A 20,424-nucleotide genomic window follows, 5' to 3' on the forward strand; every position below is an offset into this window, starting at 1 on the left:
ATATCAGTTTGGTTTGATATGCATGCAAAGGCAGATCTACAAAGCTAGATGGAGTTTAATGTGGCACAGAGTACGTACAGGTGTTAGCCACAGAAAGGCACAGCAACTCAGAGAATAATCGTTGCCTCAATCCAGCAACTGCCGGATAAATTGATCAGGGATAACATGGGTTACAGTGGTATGGCACTATGCCCGTACCTGGATAATGAGCTCATGATGTGACTGTGTGACACATGCACAGGGACCTCTGCTTGCACCATGTACACAAATGTTCATTTGGGGAAAGATTAAAAAGATTTGTATTCAATTTCTGCCCTCATGTCCCAGCTGCCCACTTGACTACACACATTTCTAGTTAAAAAGAAAGTGTAGAACTTAACACAAGTTGCATGAAAAAAATCATTTTGCTTTGGGAGTTTTCAGTTATTTGAAATTCGTATTGTGTAGGAGTTAGTTTTACCATCTGATCCCAGGCAAAGAACAGATGGATAAAATTAATGGATTCACAAAACCAATTTGCAAACCTGTCGGTGAATTTCATAATATCGCTAACAACATCTATGTATTTCCGTGGTATTTCCAATTTCTCCACCACACCTCCCACTTGGCAAAGACTGGATAAGGCTTCCTTATGCTTTCCCAGCAGAGAGAAACTGCTGCCCCCACTTTAGAGTGGGGAGCTAGCAGAACTTTGACAGAGAGTCAGCTGTTATGTAGCAGAAAAAATACGGGATGTTGGGGACAGTGCAGAATTATTTTTTTCAGAATTATTGAACTGGGGAGTTGGAAGGGACTTTACGGGCCATCTGGTCCAACTTGGGCTTAAGCACAAATATCCCTTCAATATCAATGAATCGTGGATTTGGAGCTCGAAGGAGGCTCAGAGGCCATCTCGTCCAAGCTCCTCATTTTATAGATACCAGGAAGGTTAGGTTATGCACAATGTCACAAGTATTAAGTGTCAGAGGTGGGATTTGAATCTTTACGAGCTGACATTAAGCCATTATTCATGTCTTTTTGGTTTAGAGGGACTTGGGACCACTTAGGTGAGGTTGCCCTTTACTTTTCTTATCTTTAATTTTTTTTTTTTTGGTTAGTCAAATGTGGAGAAGTTTTATTACAAGTGTCTTATATAGGATAATGATAACATTTAATGTTTTTAGGATGCATTAAGCTTTATAAAATGTTTTCCTCAAAAGAGGCCTATGAGATAGGAATAAAAGTATTATTCTAATTTTACAGGTAAGGAAATACAGTTTGTTTCCTCCTACAGGGCCTGAGACTGACTCTAGGTTCTTGAAAGCTCCTGCCAAGTTAGAAAAACTTTGAGTATAGAACTGTTGAATATTAGAGCTACACAAGAATTTAAAGATGATCTAGTCCAACCTTATTTTATAGATTTGTTGTTGTTCAATAGTGTTAAGTCATGGCTGACTCTTGGTGACCCCCTTTGGGGTTTTCTTGGTGAAGATACTGGAGTAGTTTGTTATTTCCTTCTCCAGCTCATTTTACAGATGAGGAAACTGAGGCCAACAGTGTTAAGTGATTTGCCCAAGGTCACATAGCTAGTAAGTGTCTGAGGCCACATTTGAACTTAGGAAGATGAGTCTTCCTGACTCTAGGCCTGATACTCTATCCAATGGACCACCTAGCTGCCCTTCTAGTTCATAGAAAAACAAACTGAAACCCAGATAAGTGCAGTGGCTTGCCAAAGGTCACAAACCAGGGTTCAAATTTGGGTGTCCTGATTTCATGTCCATTGATTTTGCCACAACAGGTTACCTGTCACTGTTATTTCAAAGAGGAAGCCAGAGGAACGTGGCAAATGGGATAATACATGGGCCACCTCGTCAAAAACATATGAAGAAATAAAGACTCTTGAAATGAAATGAGTCAACCCTGCCATTCCTAAGTGGAGTCAAGTAGAAAGATCCCTGAACTTGGGTCAGAGGACCTAGTTTCATGTCTAGATTCTGCTGCTTATTTTCTGCCTCTAAATCCTATGGGCCTTTTCAGAAATGCCCAGACTTTTATCAAATAGGATAGGCTATATCCAGACTTTAGGCAAAGGACATTTGCATATATACAAACTGATATCTTTTTTTTTCTGTCATTTTAACTTTCAAATACTAGTAGGATGCACATGTACAAGATGAGGAAAACATGGTTCAATTGGCCCTCTTTATATATAGATGAGAAGTCTAATTTTATCCTTTTTGCAGGTATGCTTAAAATATGTTTGCATCTTGGGTGGGGGTGTGTGTGAATCCAGGCACAATTTCATTTGTATGGAAAACTCCCAGGGTGGAAACACTCTCCACCAATTTAAATCAACACCTCTTTTATAATTTATCTCTGAAAGCAGCACAGGGCACTTGGAGATTGTGACCTTATCTATGATTACACAGTTAGTTATAGTTAGGATTTAAATTCAGATCTTCTTTAATCCAAGAACAGCTCTATATCCATGATATCACACTGACTTTCTTTAGGATGTTTGTTAAGAACAGTATCATCAAACTATAATAATCCAAATACACAATCTAATTAGATAATCAAAAAATCATCATGGTGGAATTGCATTTTTTTCTAGGCTAGAAATTTACCCCATAATTTATCCATATACCTCATTCATTCAATTATTAATTTAGAAAATTTCATTAAATAGCTACTGGGGGCTAGGATAATGGACTAGGTGCTCAGGGAAGGACTAAAGTTTAACTGTTCAATCAATAAGCATTTATTTTGTGCCTGCTAGGTACCAGGAAATGTGCTAGGCACTGGAGATACAGACAAAAATGAAAAAGTTGCTGCCCTCAAACAACTTTAGATAAAGCACAGTCCCTGCCCCTCTTAGAGTTTACAGTTTTAAAATATATTAATAAAGCACCAACACATAATATTAAATGATATAAATTAGAAAGGTGAAAATCAAATGCTGTTTGAGGCCTTATTAAATCTCACTCTCTGAATCAAAATTGTCTCCATTCAGTGGGGTTCAGCCAGCCTAGTACCTTATAATCCACTGATTGAAGATACCAAGAGTTGCTAGCTGGGAAGGGGGAGGTGAATTGCAGTCCCAAATCCCTTCTTATGGCAGTTAACATACATTGATTAAGCACCTACTATGTGTCTACTATGGTCTAGTTCACTTCTTAGCTGAGTTATGATTTCTGGCAAACTAATTTTATCTTTTTCAAGCTCAGCTATCCTTTTCAGATTTCTCTCTTTTTCTTCTTCTAAAACATATGTTTCATTATTGCATATTTCTTAAGCTCTGTATAATTTCAAGGAAAACTTGGTTTTATGCTTTCTGCATATCAGAAATTAGTTGGTAAGCTTTGTGAATACAAAGAAATGCAAGACATAATTGCTGCTCTCAAAATACTCTTACAAAATGAAAATAACTATGCATATACAAGATTTTATACACACACACACACACATATACACAGTGTAAATTGAAAATAATGTCAAAGGGAAGGGTTTGGAGGAGAAGGAAGAGAGAATAGAAAAAAGGCAGAAGATGGGGTTTGAGCTGAAATTTGAAGGCAATCAGGGAAGCTAGGAGTAGGTGATTGAAGGTATGGAGGGAGAGAGAGAGACAGCCTGTGCAAATTGAAGGAGTTGGGAGATGGAATGTTATGTATTAGAAACCACAAATAAGCCAACGTAGGAGATCCCAGAGTGTGTGGAGAGGAGTAATTGTTAAAAAGACTGGAAGGGTAACATGGGACCAGGTTGTGAAGGACTTTAAAAGCCAAACAGAGGATTTTATATTTGACCCTACAGATGAAAGGAAGCCACTGGAGTATAGTGAGGTGAGGTAGAGGGGTTGGCCTGATTTTATCTATATTTTAGGAAGATCACTTTGGCAGTGGAGTAGAGGATGAAATAGATTTGGAAGAATCCTAAGGTAAGGAGATAAATTAGAAGTACAGGTAAAGCTTGATGAAAACTCATACCAGGCTGGTGGCTATGTAAGTGGGAAGAAGGAGACTTAGAAGTGAGAGATGACAGTATCATTAAGGCATTATTGAACAACATTACTGAACAAAGAGGATAAGTGAAAAGGAAGAGACACTTTAGTGTCTATATAAGTTAAACAGTGTATCCAATTCTAAGATATTCCAAGTCAGAAGGAAATTCTGTTCTGAAACTCAGCCTTAAAGGATGAGCATTTGCTGCCAATGATAAGATGAAGAGAAGGCAACATAAGCACTTTTAGGTTGTTTTTAGCAATGGTGGCTTTGCTATATGGAGAAATCTGCAGGGTGCCAGACTGAAAATCTCTTGCAAAAGAGAAGCTGCATGGCAAGAGATTTTTCATGCTTTTCTAAGTTAAATCTTCTTGTAAACAAAAATACACAAGAATACTAGAAAATTTTAACTTGAGAGTAGTTAAAAATCCCCAATCCTGTTCACATGAACTCTCAAGTGTCTGTTGCCACCCAACGCCATACCTGTGAAGTTTATTTTTTACATCAGAGCCAGCACACAATCCTCCACTGTGACTCCAAACCCAGTGCTTTCCCCACTTCATTATATTCACTCTAGAACCATAGAATGCTAGGTCCCAAAACAGACGTTAGAGATCATTTAACCTTCATTTAATATCCAAGGAAATAGTGGCCCAAAGAGGGGACTTATCCAAGGTCATACAGCTAGGAAATGGGAAAGCTTGGGCATAAGCTCAGGGCTTTTGACTCCTAGCTCAGACCTCTTCTTCCCACATTTAGGATAATAATTTGCAAGGATTTCATAACCCTGTGCAAATGCTAGTTATGATTATGTCATCAGAGGGAAGAACTAGGAAGCATGTGTACAGGTTTCATGGAGAGAGAGTTTGGCCCAACATACAGAAATACTTCTTAGCAATTAAGATTGTCCAACAATGAAATGGGCTGCCTTGAAAATGAGTAACTCCCCCATTTTGAGGGGGTCTTTATGCGCTGGCTGCATGGGGTACTCTTTTTTGGGGGGAGGCAATTGGGGTTAAATGACTTGCTCAGGGTCACACAGCTAGTTAAGTGCCAAAGGCTGGATTTGAACTCAGGTCCTCCTGGCTCCAAGGCAGGTCCTTTATCCATTGAGTCACTTAGCTGCGCCATGGCTACCCTTTAAAGAGGAATAAGATTTGAAAGATCTTTGAGGTCACAAGCAGCTCCAACCTTCTCTAATTCAGTGATAGTGTGATATACTTCAAAGTCCACTTACCTGGGAAGAGATGGCTAGTGATCCATGTGCTCGATTGTGGAATTCAGACAAACTCTTCCTTTTTTTCTTTTTTTCAAAATCTACCCTTTTGTCTTCTGACCCATTAGAGGGGTCTTGGATGACAGTGGAAACCTCAGGGTTCTCCTTCACTAAAAATGGCTTCAGTCTTTTATAGTCCAGGTGAAACTGATACATTTCACTGCAAAAGGGGTGTTGCTCTTGTCCTTTATCAAAAACAGATGCTTCCTCCAAAGACAATCTTTCATCTCTTGTTGGTTGGCCTGAAGGGTCAGTTACCTGAATTCCTTGATCTACCAAGTTTGCTTTGTCCAACAGCTTCTGGATGTGATCCTTTAGGTGCTCATTCTCTTCGGTTATTTGTTTGATATCCTTTGTTTCCCACGCGATCTTCCCTTCCATAACATGTATCTTGTGGAGAAGCTGTTCATTTTCTTCCTTCAGGCTTTGCATCATGTCTTGTATTCCCGGCACTAGATCTTTTCTTAGATCTTTGTAACCAAGGCTAAGGTCGGCTATCAAGGCCTTGAGCTCTTGGTTTTCTTGTGTAACCTGCTCAGTCACTTCCTGTGCTTCCCTAATGTTTTCTGCCATCACTTTCTGGATACTGTCCACCTTCTTCTTCAGTGTCATATTTTCCTCTTGCAGGTCAGAAATTTTATCATAACTTTTCCCATTGCAGTCTTCAAGGTCTGAAATTAGCTGCAAGTATTGGCCTAGTTCACTTCTCAGCTGAGTTAAATTTTCTAGCAAATTGACCTTATCTTGTTCAAGCTCAGCTATCCTTTTCAGATTTCTCTCTTTTTCTTCTTCTAAAGCATGTGTTTTATTATTGCATATTTCGTGATCTTTGCGTAATTTGGTTATTTCAAGGAAAACTTGGTTTTTCTCTGTCTGTATATCAGAAATTAGTTGGAAAAACCTATTCATGCTTTCTCGTGCTTCAGTTTTTAGGGGAAATCTGTTCAAAAACACGGCCAATTGAGAATTTAGAATAATTTCATTCAAATCAGGCAGTTTCTTAGAATGAGTTTCATATTTCCTCTCTGCAGCAAATATTGTTCTAATGTCCCTGCCCTTTTTAAGTTTAATACTCTCAACAACATCCTTCTCAGCTCTTCCTTCTAATATTTCTGAGGAATCAACATCTGTCCCACCATCTGCAGCTGCTGAGGCTGTATGAGTATCAACGTTCACCTCCACCTCTAAGGATTGCAACTGTTGGGAGTACCTCCAGTTTTCTTCTTCTAACTGCTTCATTTTCTGTCGATAACTCTCATTTTCTTCCTCCAAAGCAAAGATTTCTTGGAAATGCTTCTCTACTTCTTTCTCTAGTTCATTAATTTTAAGAAAATATCTGCTGTTCCCTATGTCTGTAGCCAATATTTCATTTTCACAAGATTCATCCTGCAATGGTGATTCTCCATTGAATTGAGAACATGTCTGTTTCTCTGAGAAAAACCTGTCCTTTTCTTTTTCAAAAGCACGTCTTTTCTGGATATTGGCCATAACTATCATTCCCTAGATCTAATGTTTTGTGATGGTATATTCCTTTCTTCTTTTCCACTTCAAACAACTTATCTTTTTCTTCCCAGCATCAATATTTTGGAGCCCTATTTGTTTTTCTTCATTTGGCTTAGAGTCTTCCCTAGGTCCTGTTACTTCCTCTTCAAGTACCTTGGCATCTTTGGCAAATATCCTGGGTTCCTTCCAGTGACTACTGTGAGATTCCCACACTCCTCTGGTGAGCTACCTTCTTGGCTCTTTTCCTGCGTTTGCTTTTGGAAAGCCCAAACATTCGACTTGCCTTTCAACTCTCCTTCCAGGAGATCCAGTCTTTCCTCTTGAGTCTCTGCCTCATGCTGTGCCACTGAAATTTGACTTTTCTGCCTTTGCTCAAGACAGAAGCTGGTTTTCTGGAACTGATTTTTTTCTTTCTCTTTGTCCACATGTTTTGAACATTTTGCCTCATTAGTTAGAATACTTGCATCACTGAAGTCCCACTCTAAGATTTCCTTTTTGTTTGCTCCATTTTGTGGAAATATATCCTGGCTCTTTAACCATTTTTCTCGCTTTTCTTCTAATTCAAGTTCTATAGCTCCTACTCTTTGGCCAAGAGTCTTTGAAGGCATTTCTGTGTCTTTTCCAGAAATACCATTTCTCAAAAGAGATTGTGAATTATCAATACTGTTCTGGGTCTCATTAGTATTCCAACATGGCTCCATGGGGACTTGGGGGACATGCATGGATTGGAGCCCATGAGTCACATGGCTCTGAGGAAGTTCTTCTTGGAAAGAATCTTCTAGAACAGTAGGACTTCCAGGAGCAGGAGGGACAACCATGGGCATTAACAAAGGAATTATGGACTTCTCCAAGAGAGGAAATGACTCTTTATTTTGTAGCTCTGGAGTTGCTCTTGAAAAGCTGAGTTGGTCAAAAGGGAACAAATGATCATCATTAAGCTGGCCTGAAGAAGGTCCACAAAAAAAGAAAAGGACTGTCTGTGGATCTGAGTGGGCACATGCGAACAGCCCTGTGAATAAAGACAACAAAAGAAAGTAAACCTTAAATTGCCATTTGTCCAATTGGCTGCATTTACTGAGGGTCTACTGGGTGCTCAGCATAGTGCTAGATACTTCCATATAAAGGAGAGTGCTGCCTACTCCTTATCTGCATATAACTTAAAACATTGAGGTCAGCAATTGTTTTGCTTTTGGGGTTTTTATTCACTTATTCATAAACGTTTGCAGAGTGGTTGGCACACGGTAAGTGCTTGAAATGAGATAGCTAGATGTTATACTGTATAGAGTGCTAGACCTGGGGCTGGGAAGATCTGAGTTCAAACATCACCTCAGATACCTGCTGTGTGACCAGGGCAAGTCATTCCTCTCAACCATTGTTTTCTTATCTGTAAAATGAGGATAATCATAGTACTTACTGACAGGTTATAAAGATCAAATGAGATAATACATATATTATATATATATATGTGTGTGTGTGTGTGTGTGTGTGTGTGTGTATACATAAAATTATGTGTGTGTGTGTGTGTGTGTGTGTGTGTGTAATTTGTTGCCGTTTAGTCATTTCAGCTGTGTCTGACTCTTCATGACTCCATTTGAGGTTTTCTTGGCAAAGATATTAAAGGGGCAATGGTTTGCCATTTTTTCTCCACTTCATTTTACAGATGAGGAAACTGAGGTGAATAGGGTTAAGTTATTTATTTGCCCAGCATCACACTGCTAGTAAATGTCTGAGGCTGGATTTGAACTCAGAAAGAAAAGTCTTCCTGATTCCAAGCCCAGTACTCTATCCATTGTGCCACCTAGCTGCAGATCTACATATACATATACATATACATATACATATACATATACATATACATATACATATACATATACATATACATATACACATATATACATATACACAGATACATAATTATATATACACACTATATATATATATTATATATATACGTATATAATCATATAAACATACGTGTATGGAAAATGCTTTATTAACCTTGATGTACTATTTAAATCTTAGTTATTATCATTATTATTATTGATGGATGATTAGATTGACTGATAACCATCTGGTTGGAGAGATAAGAATTCACTAGTAGGTTCCATATGGTAGAGTGAAAATATGCTTCAGGATAAGTATGATATAGGAAAGATCATCCAGGCTTGTCTATCGCCACTTAGAGTCAGTCATTGGCCTAGAGAACAATGAAAGACGGCAGGCAGTGGGGGAGGTCTCCAACTGAAGAGAATTTAAGGAAACAGGAGGGCAGGGCCAGGAAGATACCAGGTCAGGAATAAAAACACGCATGCCCCTGCAAACAGCTTACTGTGGCAAATGGAGAGAATTCTTCTTTCAGATTCAGTGTTCTGTTGCTCATCCCAGATCACAGTAACGAAATCACTGCAAATTTCACAGGGACTTAATTTGCTATTCAGCCTCTTGCATTCCGTTTTTAATTCACCCACAGGGTAGGAAGAAGGCACAAAGCTGTATTTGCTCTCTAAGAAATGTTGGCGGGTTCACTACTCTCAAGCCATAGCCCGACCTGAGCTCCTCTACCCAATATGGATTGCAAATAGCCACCAGAACATAGAGGCTACATTTTCATGTGTTCACGAACAAGATACACAACCAGTAACTGAACAATATAAGGACTGAACAGAAATAAAAATAAAATAAAAATCACCAGGTAGTATGCAAGTAAGCACCACACAGTTAGCAGAGGCCTGATGAACTTTTAGATTTCACACACGTGATGAGGGAAGGTTTCTTTAACATAGACAACAAGGCCAGTCTGTAGCCTATTGTCTGAGATCTATAACAGCAATAGCCCAGATTTCCACAGGGCTCTCTAGGTGAGACTACCTTTTCCACAATACCTTGTGAGATTGGTTATATTATGGTTATTGCTGTTGCGGTTGTTGTTGCTCCCATTTCACAGATGAGGAAACAGGCTCAGAACCCAAGGTTATACATTTAGTTTGAGGCAGAGGTGAGTTTGAATTCAGGTCTCTTTATCTAAGCCCAACTTTTTCAGTAAAAATTCACCTACCTCTAAGACTCAAAGTGTCCCTCCTCTATCTAATCTATCTTCCCCATAGCTGCTGAACTGACATTTCTAAAGCACAAATCTACCACATCCCTTGTTCAATAAGCCTCAACAACTCCCTAGCTTTGTTTGGCATTTTAATCTCTTCATCACCTGGGCTCCAAACTCTCTTTCCAAATATTTTACATTATTTCCTGCTCATGTACATTCTCTAGTCAAACTGACTCCTTCCCCCTATCTAACATTCCAAATCCTATCTCCATTCCTTAATACAAGCTGTTCCTCATGCCTAGAATGCTCTCCCTCTTCACCTCTTCCACTCATAATTCCTTCAAGGTTCAGCTAAGGGCCCACCTTTCTAGCAAGGCCTTTTCTGATTCCTCCCGTTATTGGTGTTCTTCATAACCCCAGAAGTGACTCTGTGTACATACTTTTACTTGGCCATGCACTTGTAACCATCCAGAATAATGTAAGTTCCTTGAGGGAAGACAGTTTTGTATTTGTATCTTAAGAGGTTAGTACAGTCCTTGGCACATCATAGATGCTTAATAAATATTTCTAGAGTTAAATAGAATTTCAGCTGCAAAACATAGATTGAACAAATACCATGTAACTTATTAATGGGAGAGATCCTCTGATCGTCACCTTAAGGCAATGAATTCTTAAACACCAATTAAACAAGTTTGATTTTAACAAATCACTTTGGTTTGCTGGAGCTCAATGTTCTCAAACATAAAATAAAGGAGTTTGACTATGTGATCTCAAGGTCATTTTTATCTCTAATATTTTATAATTCCATGTTGTTCAGTCAGAAGTCTAGCAAAAAGCCTCATTCATTTGACCTCCTTGATTGGGAACATGTTCTCATTAGATGAAAGGAGGCATAGCAGAGTGGGCAGAGATCCACTGACACAAAATACAGACGTGCAAATCACTTCATGTTTTAGTGCTCTAGGCAACTCGATAAGAATAAAAATGGCAGAGATTAAAATCATTAATTGGAATTGATTGAGGACTGTTCCTCATCTAGGAGCTTCCTGGATCACTAAAATTACAGTCCAGTCTCTATCATTAGATATAACATCCAAAACCTAATTTTTAAAAAATTGTCATTTTCTTTGTGACTTTTGAGTCTCTTATTCCTGAAACCAACACTGACAATTTTTTTTAATATAGCACAGATTGTTTCAATAAAAAAAAACACACACACACATTACAGAAACATACTATGTTATTTGAATCATAATTTTTTTGTAGGAGCATATTTCTGTATTGTGTGGGAAGCATTAGTCAGTGACAATTTTCAAAAAAAATAAAGATATATAAATATTCAATTCAATTAAGCAACTTTTAAGTAAGCACCTATTATATTCAGTGTACTGTGCTAGGTAATAGGAGGAAATACAAAGTTTGTATCAGCCTAGGTCCCTGACTGCGTGGAGGTCACAGTCAGGCAAGGCTAAGGGAGGACACAAGACATAAACTAGAGTGTACAGGTAATACCTGAGAAGTACCCTAGAGAAGAAAAGGTCTTACTGAGACAGTCCTTAAAGGCTTGGAGAATCAGGTAAGACTTTCTAGCGGAGATGGCATTTGATTTTGGGCTTTAAGGCTGGGTAAGAATTAATTGACATTCAATAGGCGAAGAAGGTCAAGGACCACATTCCATACATAAGAAATTATCCATGTTGGTCACAGAGTAGAGTCAAGAAGATGATCAATTTGCCATAAGGCTAGAAAGGTTCTTTACATTACAGTGGGAGAATATAGGTGAAAGGCAAACAACTGTGCACGGGAGGCAGATGTTTACAGCAATCAGTGGTATCCTTGGTATATCTAAGGGGCAGCAAGACGTAATCTCTGAAATGGTTGAAAAGTCTGAGATACAGTTTCTGGGTAATTATTAATCAATCTATTAATTATGCTATCAGATAATCAATAAATTAAGGTCAATGGTCTCTCTTGTAACTAAAGACCTTGCAAGGAGGTTTCTAAATGTTTAAATACTTTTGGAAAAGTGGGTGTCCCTGAGGTTGAAAATCATCTCTGATTGGTTAACAATGAGAGAATGAATATTATAATTAAGGTGGACTTTTTCTAATGAGGAGTTGACATGACTTTGATCATGTCAGCCCTCTCTCAGATTATTCTGCCTTTAGCAATCTTTACAAAAGAATCTGTTGGGGGGGGGGGGGGAAGCTGAGCCAAGATGGCGGAGTAAAAGCAGTGACTTGCTTGAGCTCTCCCCCAAACCCTTCCAAATACCTATAAAAAATGGCTCTAAACAAATTCTAAAGCAGCAGAACCCACGACAGAGTGAAGCAAATTTCCAGCCCAAGAGAACCTGGATTGTTGATTGGAAAGGTATATCGCGCCAAGCTGGTAGAGGAGTGCAGTGCAGCAAGGGTGCACAGGCCACAGAGAACCTGGAGCCGGCCTCAGAGGACTGCTGTGGCAGTTTCCAGACTTCTCAACCCACGAACACCAAAGACAACTTAGAAGGTCAGTGGGAAAAGTCTGATTCTTCAGTGCTGAAGCGAGGTGGTCTCAGCTCCATTCTCTGAACTCAGCCCCAGGGCGGGGGGCTGCCTCCTGAGCTTCTGGCCCACAGACTGAGGGGGAATTGAATGGCTGATCTGAGGGAGATTGCAGGGATCTGTTTTCAGTGCTGATGCAGGAATCTCTTGCTTTGCCCATGCTTGGATCTGGGCCACAGTTCTGGGTGGCAATCCTGGGGCGAGAAGGAGCTCTCACGTGGTACAGCTTGCAGTGGCTGTGGAGAGAAAACTCTCCTCACAGTTGCAGGACAGAAAGGAGTGTTTGTGGTCACTAATAGACCAGACCACAGGCAAAGAAAGGAGTAAACACCTTGCCCCTTATCATACCACCTTGGAAGAACTGAAAATTTACAGGTCCCTACAAGTATCTCTGAAAACAGCTGTACAAACCCCTGAAGCTTGGGATAGTACATCGTCCACATTAGAAGCAGACTCTAACCTTAACAAAGAGTTTAAAACTCAAGTAATTGGCTGGGATCATGAGCAAGCAGCACAAAAAGAGTCAAACTATATTATCTCACTTTGGTAACAAAGAAGATCAAAACAGTCAACCAGAAGAAGACAACAAAGTCAAAGCTCCTACATCCAAAGCCTCCAAGAAAAATATGACTCAGTCCCAGACCTTGCAAGAGCTCAAAAGGGATCTTGAGAAGCAAGTAAGAGAAGTAGAGAAAAAACTGGGAAGAGAAATGAGAGTGATGCAAGAAAATCATGAAAAACAAGTCAACAGCTTGCTAAAGGAGACCCAAAAAAATACTGAAGAAAATAACACCTTAAAAAATGGCCTAACCCAAATGGCAAAAGAGGTCCAAAAAGCCAATGAGGAGAAGAATGCCCTAAAAAGAAAAATTGGCCAAATGGAAAAGGAAGTCCAAAAGATTACTGAAGAAAATACTTCCTTAAAAATTAGAATAGAAGCAATTGGAAGCTAGTGACTTTATGAGAAATCAAGACACTGTAAAACAAATCCAAAAGAATGAAAAAATAGAAGACAATGTGAAATATCTCATTGGAAAAACAACTGACCTGGAAAATAGATCCAGGAGAGAGAATTTAAAAATTATTGGACTATCTGAAAGCCATGATCAAAAAAAGAGCCTAGACATCATCTTTCAAAAAATTATCAAGGAAAACTGCCCTGATATAGTAGAACCAGAGGGCAAAATAGAAATTGAAAGAATCAGATCTCCTCCTGAAAGAGATCCCCAAAGGAAAACCTAGGAATATTGTAGCCAAATTCCAGAGTTCCCAGGTCAAGGAGAAAATTTCAAGCAGCCAGAAGAAACAATTCAAGTACTGTGGAAACACAATCAGGATAACACAAGATTTAGCAGCTTCTACATTAAAGGACCGCAGGGCATGGAATATAATATTCCAGACGGCAAAGGAGATAGGACTACAACCAAGAATCACCTTAGGTACCCAGCAAAACTGAGTATAATCCTTCAGGGGAAAAAATGGTCATTCAGTGAAATAGAGGACTTTCAAGCATTCCTGATGAAAAGACCAGAGCTGAATAGAAAATTTGACTTTCAAATACAAGACTCAGGTGGAACATGAAGAGGTAAACAGGAAAGAGAAATCATAAGAGACTTATTAATGTTGAACTTATAACTCATGAGACCTTTGTCAGTATTAGCGTAATTGGAGGGAAAAAAATATATGTATGTAGATAGATAGATAAATAGATAGATAGATAGATAGATAGATAGATAGATAGATGATAGATATAGATGATGGATGATGGATAATTGATAGATAGAGGGAGATGAGGAATTAAAGGAAGAAGAAGGTGAGAGGTAGAATGGGGTAAATTATTTCACAAAAAAAAAAAAAACAGAAAAGAAAAGGCTTTTACAGTGGAGGGGAAACAGGGGAAGGTGAGAGGGAAGGAGTCAATCTTATTCTCATAGAATTTGGCTTAAGGAGGGAATAACATACACATACAATTGGAAATGGAAATCTGTCTTACCCTACAGGAAAATAGGCAGAGAAGGGGACAAGAGAGCAGGGGGATGATAGAGAGGAGGGCAGATTGGGAAAGAGGGTAATCAGAAGTAAATACTTCTGAGGAGGGACAGGGTCAAAAGAAAGAATAGAATAAATGGGAGGGCAGGATAGGATTAAGAGAAATACTTAGTTTTTCACAACATGTCTACTATGGAAGTGTTTTGCATAACTGCACATGTATAACCTATATTGAGTTGCTTGCCTTTTCAATGAGGGTGGGTGGGGAGGGAGGAAGGGAGAAAATTTGGAACCCGAAGTTTTAAAAACACGTTTAAAAAAAATGTTTTCAGATGCAACTGGGAAATAAGAAATACAGGAAATGGGGTACAGAAGTCTATCCTGCCCTACAGGAAAATTGAAGGGGAAGGGGGTAAGAGAAGTAGGGGAGAGATAGAAGAGAGGGCAGATTAGGGGAAAGGGCATTCAGAATGCATGCCATCTTGGGGGGGGAGGTGCAAGATGGGGGTGAAAATTTGGAACTCAAAATCTTGTGGAAGTAAATGTTGAAAACTAAAAATAAATAAATTTATATTAAAAAAAAAAAGAATCTGTTCTCCACCCAGTCCTATCTGAGTTGAACTGTGGTTGGGTTAAAATAAGAATTCCACTCAAGTAAGATAGTCTAAGTGGCATAAATTTGGGGGCAAGGTCAGAAATGTCCTTGAGATACTGACTGGGCTTTGAATGAGCAAGCAAAAAGAGAGAATCTTTAGGTCCCATATATAAAACTGATTATTAAAAAATACTAAAATAATATTTTTTCTTATCAAAAATCTAGAAACTATGACCCAGGGATGATGAAGGATGTGGTCAGAGAGCTAATGTTTATATGGATTGAGTTACGGGTGTATTAGGAGGATAATCTAGGACAGTGTAATAAGCACCAAATTAGGAAAAGTTAGGTAGTTAGGTGGAACCATGGAGGGATATTGGATTTGGACATGGGAAGGTCTGATTCTGAAACCTGCCTCAGACACTACCTGTGTGACTCTGGGCAAGTCATAATTCCTCTTTGCCTCATTTTCCTCATTTGTAAAATGGGGATAATAATAACATATGCCTCCCAGGGAAGTTGTGAGGTTCAAATGAATAACATATGTACTGTCTTTTTTTTTTTTTTTGGTGAGGCAATCACGGTTAAGTGACTTGACCGGGGAAACACACTAGTAAGTGTCAAGTGTCTAAGGTCAAATTTGAACTCAGGTCCTCCTGACTCTAAGGCCAGAGCTCTATCCACTGTGCCCCCTAGCTGCCCCTTATATGTAATGTCTTTTGCAAACTTTGCATATTAGATAAAGCTTGTTCTCCAAGTGATATATATGTCTTAAATATTTCTCTCCAGATAGACTATAAACTCTTCAAGGACAGGGATCCTGCCAAATGCTTTTTGTAACCTCCACCATGCCCCCAAATTGTGCTTTGTATGTAATAGATTCTGCCAAAGAAGCTTAATCATTCAGATCCTACAATGCATACTTTTGATTTTATAAAAACAGATTTAGCTGCTTTCTTCCTTTACCCAGGTAGCCCCCCTCTCCCATTGGTGAGTTCTTCTCAGAAACTCCATTTTGAGGAAAGGCCCAAATTAATCAGCATTCATTTACTAGCTTTGCCACCAAGCCTCTACCAGGTACCTTTTATTCTACTCCCTACCCTCTCCTAGCCCTCTTTAACGTGTTGTCTTGCCCTATTAGAATGTGAGTTCCTTGAGGGCAAGGACTGTGTCTCTTTTTGCTTGTATTTGTATCTCCAGCATTTAGCACAATGCCTAACACATAATAAGTGCTTCATAAACATTTGGCTCTTTTTCTTTTATTTAAAATTAGTTTTGCCATAACAATAAGCTGTATCTTAGAGTCTACAATGTACTCTGTGTCACTTAACTCATTCGAAACTTATCAATGCCTTGTGAATTACAAAATTATAGAATTTTAGAACTGAAAAGGACCTCAGAGGTGAGCCATTTAGCACAAATCATACCTGACCAAGAATCCCCACTACACCATGGTCAACAGATGGTCATCCAGTCTCTACCTAATTCTACCAAAAGGGAAACCACTACTAAAAAGTCAAGGAACAAAAGAAGTAAAGGGAACTGTTTGAAGTTGAGTGGCAAGGAAAAACAAAGGGTATAATTAGTTCTGATTTGTAACCGGATTTCTGCTTGGGGATTATGTTCAATCTTTCTGATTTTGTAAGGGCATGGCAGAAATGTTCTAGATGCCAAATAAAGGCAGCTAATCAGATGTGGCTAGAATGAGCAAAATGAGACTCCCTCCATGTAGTGAACAAGAATGGCAAAGACAATTTTTATCAGTGCTTAGATGTAAGACTTACCTAAGAGGGTTGGTAAATGGAGTTCTAATTTTGAAGTGAGGAAAATTTATGTTCAAAGAAAAGCATTTAACACAATAGCTATGTGTTCATGAGCAAGGCGCTGAACGTCTCTCAGCCCCAGTTTCCTTAGCTCTAAAATATAGTTAATGATAATAGCAGTAACCACCTAATGGCATTTTTGTGAAGTTCAAGTGAAATAACAAATTCAAAGCACTTTTTAAACTTTAAAGTACTATAGAAAGGTAAGTTGTAATCATAATTACAGAAAAGCAAAGGATCAATGATCTGGCTCCAAAAAAGTATGAAGAATAAGAAGTAAATGATACAGATTATATTAGGTTGGCATTTCTTCCAATAATACCAAGTATAACCTCTGTATACACAAAACATCAGTTGATCTCTACCTCAGAAAAAGTAAAATGGCTATAAATATAATTATATTCTACAGTTTATTACTGAGATTCAAGTATCCCTTGGAAGACTAGGACAAGTGGAATAGTGCCACCGGGGAGGGGTGGAGCCAAGATGGCAGAGTAAAAACAGTGACTTGCTTGAGCTCTCCCCCAAACCCTCCAAATACCTATAAAAAATGGCTCTAGACAAATTCTAAAGCATCAGAACCCACAAAAAGACAGAGTGAAACAAATTTCCAGCCCAAGGCAGCCTGGATGGTTGATCAGAAAGGTATATCTCACTAGGTGGGAGAGGATCGAGGTTAGGCATGGACAAACAGGCCTCAGTGGGCTGAATCTCTGGCAGCTGTGGCAGTTTCCAGATTTCTCAATCCATGAATGCCAAAGACAACTTAGAAGGTCAATGGGAAAAGTCTGTTTCTTTGGTGAGAGAGAAGCACAGGGTCCCAGCCCCATTCTCTGAACTCAGCCCCGGGGTGGGGGCTGCCTCCTGAGCTTCTGGCCCACAGACTGAGGGGGAATCAAGTGGCTGATCAGAGGGGGATTGCAGAGATCTCTCTGCTGGTGCAGGATTCTCTTGCTTTGACCTTGCTTGGATCTGGGTCACAGTTCTGGGTGGCAGTCCTGGGGCAAGGAGGAGTGCTGGCATGGTGGAGCTTGCAGTGGCTGTACAGAGAAAATCCTCACAGTTCCAAGAGAGAGAAGAGTGCTTGCAGTCACTCACAGACTAGAGCATAGGCTAGGAAAGGAGTAAACACCTTGTCCTTGAACATAGCACCTTGGAAGAACTGAACATTTTCAGATCCCTACAAGTATCTCTGAAAACAGCTCCACAAAACCCCTGAAACTTGGGACAGTACATTCTCCACACTGGAAACAGTTTATAACTCAAGTAATTGGCCGAGATCATGAGCAAGCAGCACAAAAAGTCAGACTATATCATCTTATTTTGGTGACAAAGAAGATCAAAACATACAACCAGAAGAAGACAACCAAGCCAAGGCTCCTACATCCAAAGCCTCCAAGAAAAATATGAATTGGTCACAGGCCGTGGAAGAGCTCAAAAAGGATTTTGAGAAGCAAGTAAGAGAAGTAGAGGGAAAACGGAGAGTGATGCTAAAGGAGACTCAAAAAATACTGAAGAAAATAACACCTTAAAAATAGCCTAACCCAAATGGTAAAAGAGGTCCCAAAAGCCAATGAGGAGAAGAATGCCCTCAAAAGCAAAACTGGCCAAATGGAAAAGGAAGTCCAAAAGATTACTGAAGAAAATACTTCCTTAAAATTTAGAATGGAGAAATTGGAAGCTAGCAACTATATGAGAAATCAAGGCACTGTAAAACTATTCCAAAAGAATAAAAAAATTGAAGATAATGTGAAATATTTCATTGGAAAAACAACTGACCTGGAAAATAGATCCAGGAGAGAGAATTTAAAAATTATTGGACTATCTGAAAGCCATGATCAAAAAAAGAGCCTAGACATCATCTTTCAAGAAATTATCAAGGAAAACTGCCCTGATATAGTAGAACCAGAGGGCAAAATAGAAATTGAAAGAATCCACCGATCACCTCCTGAAAGAGATCCCCAAAGGAAAACTCTTAGGAATATTGTAGCCAAATTCCAGAATTCCCAGGTCAAGGAGAAAATATTACAAGCTGCCAGAAGGAAACAATTCAAGTACTGTGGAAACACAATCAGGATAACACAGGATTTAGCAGATTCTACATTAAGGGAGCAGAGGGCATAGAGTATGATATTCCGGAGGGCAAAGGAGATAGGATTACAAACAAGAATCACCTACCCAGCAAAACTGAGTATAATCCTTCAGGGTAAAAAAAATGGTCATTCAATGAAATAGGGGACTTTCAAGCATTCCTGAGGAAAAGACCAGAGCTGAATAGAAAATTTGACTTTCAAATATAAGACTCAAGTGAAACATAGAAGAGGTAAACAGGAAAGAGAAATCATAAGAGATTTATTAAGGTTGAACTGTTTACTTTCCTGCATGGAAAGATGATATTTGTAACTCATGGGTCCTTTGTCAGTATTAGGGCAAAGGGAGGGAAAAAAAAATATATGTATGTATAGACAGAGAGATAGATAGAGGGCACAGGGTGAGTTGAAGATGAAGGGATGATATCTGGAAAATAAAATTAAGGGGTAAAAGAGTATTATACTGAGAGAAGGAGAAAGGGAGAAGTAGAATGGGGTAAATTACCTCACGTGAAACAGAGAAGAAAAGGCTTTTACAAGGGAGGGGAAACGGGGGAAGGTAAGAGGGAATGAGTGAATCTTATTCTCATAGGATTTGGCTTAAGGAGGGAATAACATACACAATGGGGTATGGAAATCCATCTTTCTCTGCAGGAAATAAGGTGGGAAAGGGACAAGAGAGCAGGGGGTTGATAGAGGGGAGAGCAGATTGGGGGAGGGGATAATCAGAAGTAAACACTTCTGAGGAGAGACAGGGTCAAAAGAGAGAATAGATTGAATGGGGGTAGGATAGGATGAAGGGAAATATACGTAGTTTTTCACAACATGATTACTATGGAAGTGTTTTGAATGACTACATATCTATAACCTTTATTGAGGTGCTTACCTTTTCAGTGAGGGTGGGTGGGGAGGGAGGAAGGGAGAAAATTTGTAACCCAAAGTTTTAAAAACACATGTTAAAAAATAAAAATAAAATTAAAAAAAAGAATAGAACAAGTGCTTCTAGAAAGAAATGCAAGGGGGGAAAGGATGTGAAAAGATACAGGGAATCCTGGCCCATATGAGAGTGTGACACAGAAGGACAAAAGAGTATTAAACAATGGGATATGGACCATCTCAGGAGATAGTAGCATCTTTACATGTGCCAAAAAAAAAATGATATAGAACATGAGTCAAAAAGTGCTCTGCCCGTCTGGAAATTACTTTGTATTGCTTTGCACATGTTATGTCTTTACTTATCTTCATGCAGCTAGTATTCATTAAGGGCCTAATATGTTTTAGGCATAATTCTTAGGAAGACAAAAGCAAAACATTTCCTGCTTTCAAGGAGACTGAATTTTCCTGGGTGAAAACTGCATGGGCACTGAAGCGCCAAAAAGTCAATACAATGTATGGGTGTTTATAGTAAATACAATTTCTTGGATGGGGTGACACAAAATTGGTTGGGGGGGAGCAGGAAGGGCGTATTATACAACATAGCAGTTGAAGTGAATAGGAGCTTTGAAGGGAGCTAGGAATTCCGTTAGGCAGAGATAAAGAAAAGGTACATTGAAGATCTGAGGAAGAGTCTATGCAAAGT

At 39.1% G+C, this 20,424-nt stretch overlaps 1 protein-coding gene across 1 annotated transcript in view; it reads right to left on the bottom strand.

Moving 5' to 3' along the window:
• The window catches only part of CUNH4orf50 (chromosome unknown C4orf50 homolog), a 75,935-nt gene that overhangs the window by 30,978 nt on the left and 24,533 nt on the right, over window positions 1–20,424 (bottom strand). The window contains exon 6 of the mRNA XM_078148863.1: window positions 5,218–6,729. Within this exon, the coding sequence (XP_078004989.1) occupies window positions 5,218–6,729 (1,512 nt within the window). The remainder of the gene's footprint in view (window positions 1–5,217; window positions 6,730–20,424) is intronic.

The sequence above is a fragment of the Phascolarctos cinereus genome, unplaced genomic scaffold (assembly GCF_003287225.1).
Source record: "Phascolarctos cinereus isolate Bilbo 61053 unplaced genomic scaffold, phaCin_HiC Scaffold_9;HRSCAF=440, whole genome shotgun sequence".
NCBI lineage: Eukaryota > Metazoa > Chordata > Mammalia > Diprotodontia > Phascolarctidae > Phascolarctos > Phascolarctos cinereus.